At 35.2% G+C, this 5,300-nt stretch overlaps 1 protein-coding gene across 3 annotated transcripts in view; it reads left to right on the forward strand.

The window, feature by feature from the left end:
- The window catches only part of LOC107689730 (TBC1 domain family member 22B-like), a 163,240-nt gene that overhangs the window by 52,065 nt on the left and 105,875 nt on the right, over window positions 1–5,300 (forward strand). For all 3 annotated transcript variants that reach the window (XM_016487862.1, XM_016487860.1, XM_016487861.1), the window contains one exon: window positions 1,390–1,504. In XM_016487862.1, coding sequence (XP_016343348.1) covers window positions 1,390–1,504 — 115 coding nt within the window. The remainder of the gene's footprint in view (window positions 1–1,389; window positions 1,505–5,300) is intronic.

The raw sequence follows: 5,300 nt of genomic DNA on the forward strand, positions 1-5,300 counted from the left end.
TATATAATTTGGCCACAAAGGCAGAATGTGCATTGTGACAATACAACAATTTAAAACATACTGTTGATGAAGATGACAGCACAAAATAATAATAAAAAATAAATAAATGTTTTGATTGAAAAATCTAAGAAAAAGGTATGTGTATTTAAGTAATGATATCAAAGCGTTCTTTTCTGTAACAGAATAGTAAAACAAACTTGTGTACAGTGAACATTGTGTTACAGTAGATTACATAATAGTTATTATTTCTGGAGCGAAGGACAATTTTTTATAACGTTTGATATTTTAGAATGCTTTCTTAAATATTTACATTAAAAAAAATGAGGTTGTGTTTTGCAGCTTCTTATCAACTAAAAATAATATATTTTTATGAAATAGTAAAAGTAAATTTGACTACAATTATTAAGGTCTCATGACAAATATTGATTATTGATATTAGCACAGGCTATGCTAAACCTAACCATTAACTACATACAATCTAACTATCTCCCCTAACATTCATTCATTCATTCTAACCAAACAATTATTTTGTATTTTATGAAACACTTTTGCTGTCTGCAAGCTATTTTATACATAATGCTTTAATAATATTGAAATACAGCATGGCATATTAAAATAATGTTGAAAAATCCTTCATTGTTATTCACAAAATATTTGGTTGGTGCCATGTTTCACATCGCCATACACCTTCCAACGCCACAACACTGCAATTTGGGTTTCATCTAGAATTCAGAGTTTCCTTGTAAATACAGTTTTGCTTGGTCATTCTTGTGCTCGGAACTCATTCTCATCTCCACTCGAAGGCTATATTTTGAAAGGCTAAGCAAAGGCTTCACATTAAAACAGAAATATTATTTGGGCTTAAGCTGATCCTTAGGTGTAAACTAAACTAAAATAATCTTAAGTTTCCACTTAAATCAGACTGATATGTCTTTAGACATTTAATCCAACCCCAGACCTAAGGTAATCCTAACACTAGCGTTAACCCTAAAATCCGATTGGTCAATAACAGTGTTGTTCCAGAACCCACAATTCTATAAATCCAGCAACACATCCTGCTTGGCAAACCACAAAAGAGAGAACCCCATCTAATAATAAATATGCACACAGCTACTTGTAATTTCTCACCTTGCTGTCTGTGCTATTGAATGTTGTGATGTTAATGATTCAAAAGCTCAGAAGGCTTAATTGATTTTCTTAATTGATTGCTGGCTGGGGTGGCTTGATCCCACTGTGTCTCTAATTAAAACCGTTTGAGTGACCTTGTATGCTCGAATTCTGCTACTAACAGTTTTCATGTTGTATCGCATGAATCATTATATATCAATATCTGCTACTTACAAATGCTGAATATATATATATTTTCTGATATCTTCTTCTTTTTACTAGATCTTTGAGCGGATTCTGTTCATCTGGGCGATACGACATCCAGCCAGTGGTTACGTTCAGGGCATCAATGACCTTGTCACACCCTTCTTCGTTGTTTATGTTTTTGAGTATATTGGTAAGTCAATAAACCTTTTATAATATGAGATATGTAGTTATGTATAGGGCCCTGGCAAACTCCTAAAACAGCACAGCTGTGTAAACTCACTAGTGTTTCTGTTCTTCGCTTTTGCTGTTAAGCCAGCGTGGGTGTTTTATGCCCAGTGGAATTAATTTTAATGCTGTTTCTCAATCATAATTTCATAATATTTTTCATAACCTGCCCCTTTAAGCTCTTCCAAGGATCTTCGGATTCTTTGTCAGATTCAATCGTTATGATTGTTCCCAAAGTCCTCCGTTTTCTTGACCTTTACACCTTTAAGTGCTTGATTTCCAGTAGACTAAACGCGATGTCCAGACTAATGATTTTGAAGGGCCCAGAGGGACTCTTCCAGTGGACTTATGAGACAGTAATAGCCTAAACCACACAATGAGCTCGGGCGGCTCAATTGATGCACTCAGTGGATTGAGGATGGGGGGGCTTTTCCTCAGGCTTTGCAGTTGTTGGCATCTATGGGGATACATTTTTTTTCTTGGGTCATTTGACCTTGTCTAATTCTGAGGAATCAAATCCCCACTTTGTTTTCACAAGTTCCATCCAATTTGTCCTTCAGGCCAGAAAAATACTCTACACAAGTACACAAATGCTTTGCATGACAGTAGTTGACCTGAAAGAGAACGGTTGCATCGCATCACTGCTCATTAGCATACATTTCAGCTCAACTTTGTTGCATTGCCAACCGTTGCAGTTGCTCATGTCGCCGCAAATCACAGACTCCCCTGAGAATGAGTGACTTCTGGGTGCTTTTTCACACCAAATCGCTGTCAATGTGAACGTTCCTTCCTGAATTATGATGTAAACTTTTGTTAATGCAGTGATGTGTAGATTTGAGAAGCTTGAGCATCGAAGGGTTAGTTGACATAAAAATCAAATTGTCATTTACTTACCCTCACGTCATTCCAGATCCATGCCATCCAAAACCGAGATTTCTGTCCCTCCAAAACTTTCACATATTTAAGGTACAAAAGTCACTTTTGTAAGTAATCATAGAAGTATAAATTCATATAAAAAAGTAATCATAAAAGTAATCCATATGAATGGTGCGGTTTAATTCAAGTCTTCTGAAGAGACACAATCGCTTTATATGATAAACTGATTTCATTTAGGCTTTCATTCATATATAATCATTGCTCAACCCACCAACATAGTTATCATATGGTGAACACGGAAGCTCAACCCTGCTTGCTTGACATGGAAGAACAAACCACGTTTGAGCTTCCAATTACCATATTTAATTGAATTCTGTGTTATGTGCATTGATCAGTTTTTATACATGAATAAAGGCCTAAGTTAAACATTTTCATCATGTAAAGTGATTGTTTCTCTTTGGAAGACTTGAACGTTTTGAAAATTTTGAAACGTCAAAATGGTTTTGGTTGCTTGGATAGATATCCCTCAGGTTTCATTTAACCCTTAAATGCATACCTCAGGTCTTTAGCGACCCGGGACATCATTCTCTACCCTCTCCCTCCTTCATTTTTTAAAGTTAGACATCAACTTTCGTAGTATTCCTCAATCTATTAATTATAAACAATATAACAAGAAAAAAAATAGTAAAATATAAAAGAATGCCTGTTTTCTGATGAACTTTTCGTACAAAAAAATGTATAGGGTCGCTAGAGACCCGAGGTATGTAAATGTGTAAGTATTTTTTCCTGCGCGACTATATTTACATATCTGACGACTCAATTAGTGCAATTCATCATTTTTCCTCAAGGTGGCACTGTTTGGTATATAATGATGACGTGATGTTTCACTCATAATTACCACAGGCTTAAAACAAACCAATATCATCAGCAAAAATTTAACTGGTTTTAATGGCTTTACTGCAGAGCAATTACTATACGCAATGAAATATAAATGTCACTGCCATTTGATGCTGGATGTGGTAAGCTGCCAGTGATCAAAATATTGAATATGAAGTCATTGAAAACGATAGTTTTGAGAATATGGTTGAGATCGTGAATGTGAGGCAGATGCTGAATGTACTGTGGAAGTGCGCTCTGACGATGACAGCGATGGTAAAATCATCTGCTCAAATTGAACCCTTTTAAGTTTCAAAAGGTAACGAAATATGCTTTATTTTATTCTTCTGTAATTGTTCTTAAGATATCAAGATAATTTTTTTGCTAATGCAGCAGTTAGAGGTCCATCCGTGCTGGATATATAGGTCCGGGTTGCTAAAGACCCGAATATGTAAAAATGATTGACGGAACATTTAAGGGTTAAAATATCTTAATTTGTGTTTAGAAGAGGAACAAATGCCGTATGGGTCTGGAACAACATGAGGTTGAGTAAATGATGACAGTTTTGTGCTGTTCTCATGGTGAAATGAGATGCTTAATTGTCCCTTCTCTGAAAGGCGTACTTTATTTCTGTTTTGTATGCCTCTGTGTTTGTATACACTGTGTATATTTGTCAGAAGACAGTGACAGTGCCTTAAGAAGGCCCCTGCTCTCCTATGATAAAGATGTTAGGGAGAACTTTCTCTCTTCAGTGTGTATGGAGGAAAGTTTGGTGGAAAATGTACCTGTACCAACTTTCTCAGCAATTTATTTCCCACAACTCCACCCGGCGCAATAAGGCATGGTGCCATGTGTGACAGATACTCATTCAAAGTGTGCTATGTGGGCCAAGTGCTGACTGCTGAGGGCAAGTAGTTGCAAAACATCACGGCTTCACTCTGACGATAGACCCATATCCATCAACGCCTGTGTAATGGCACATGCCAAAAAAAAATCACTACTTGTCTACAGTGTATGGGAAGGTACTTTAAATTATGAGTAGCCTGGATAGATACTGTTTTAAAGTAGTTCAATTATAGTCAGTACAAATGAATTAGGGATCAACTACCGATGAATAGTTCGTACAGAAATGAAAATTCAGCCATTATTAACTCACCCTCATGTTATTCCACACCCTTGTAATGTTTGTTCTACTGTGGAACACAAAATAACAAAAGAGATATTTTGAATGTTATTCAGTTACTATAAACCGGGATTGAAGCTTTTAAGCTTAAAAAAACCCCAAACAAACAAAAAAAAAAAAACCATAAAAGTGGTCCATGACTTGTGCACTATATCCCATGTCTTCTGAATCATAAAGTACCTTTGTGAGAAACAGACCAGAATTCTAGTCCTTTATCCACTGAGAAGCTTGACATCACCCTAACTCTCATTGATGCATTTATGAGAGTAATAATTATGACTGATGTGTGAACAAATCTATTGAGTCAGAGTTTTCTGTCAATTTGTTCAACTTTTCTGTGAATTGTGGTTCAAGTTTGACTTGATCCTGTCATAGCGGTTAACATCTTAAAGGAGGTGAAGATTACCATGAAACAGAACAAAACGAACTGGATCCATATATTCATTGACAAGAACCAACTAAATCTCCAATTAATTTTTTTTCTCTCAATTTTAATAATATTTAATAATCTAGAGAACTGGCAAAAAAAAAAAAAAAAATATATAAATATATATATATATATATATAGTTTCCATGGATTCAATGGTTGTAAAGGTTCCTTTATTTTAAATCCTTTATTTTTAAGAGTATGACTTTAAATCACATGGAACATATTGGGTACTTTTATGGCTTAAAGGAGTCATATGACGTTGCTAAAAAGAACATTATTTTGTGTATTTGGTGTAATGCAATTTGTTTATGAGGTTTAAGGAAAAAAAAACATTATTTTCCACATACTGTACATTATTGTTTCTCCTCTATGCTCCGCCTTTCTGAAACGCGTCGC

Source organism: Sinocyclocheilus anshuiensis, unplaced genomic scaffold (genome assembly GCF_001515605.1).
Source record: "Sinocyclocheilus anshuiensis isolate Anshui unplaced genomic scaffold, SAMN03320099.WGS_v1.1 scaffold1014, whole genome shotgun sequence".
NCBI lineage: Eukaryota > Metazoa > Chordata > Actinopteri > Cypriniformes > Cyprinidae > Sinocyclocheilus > Sinocyclocheilus anshuiensis.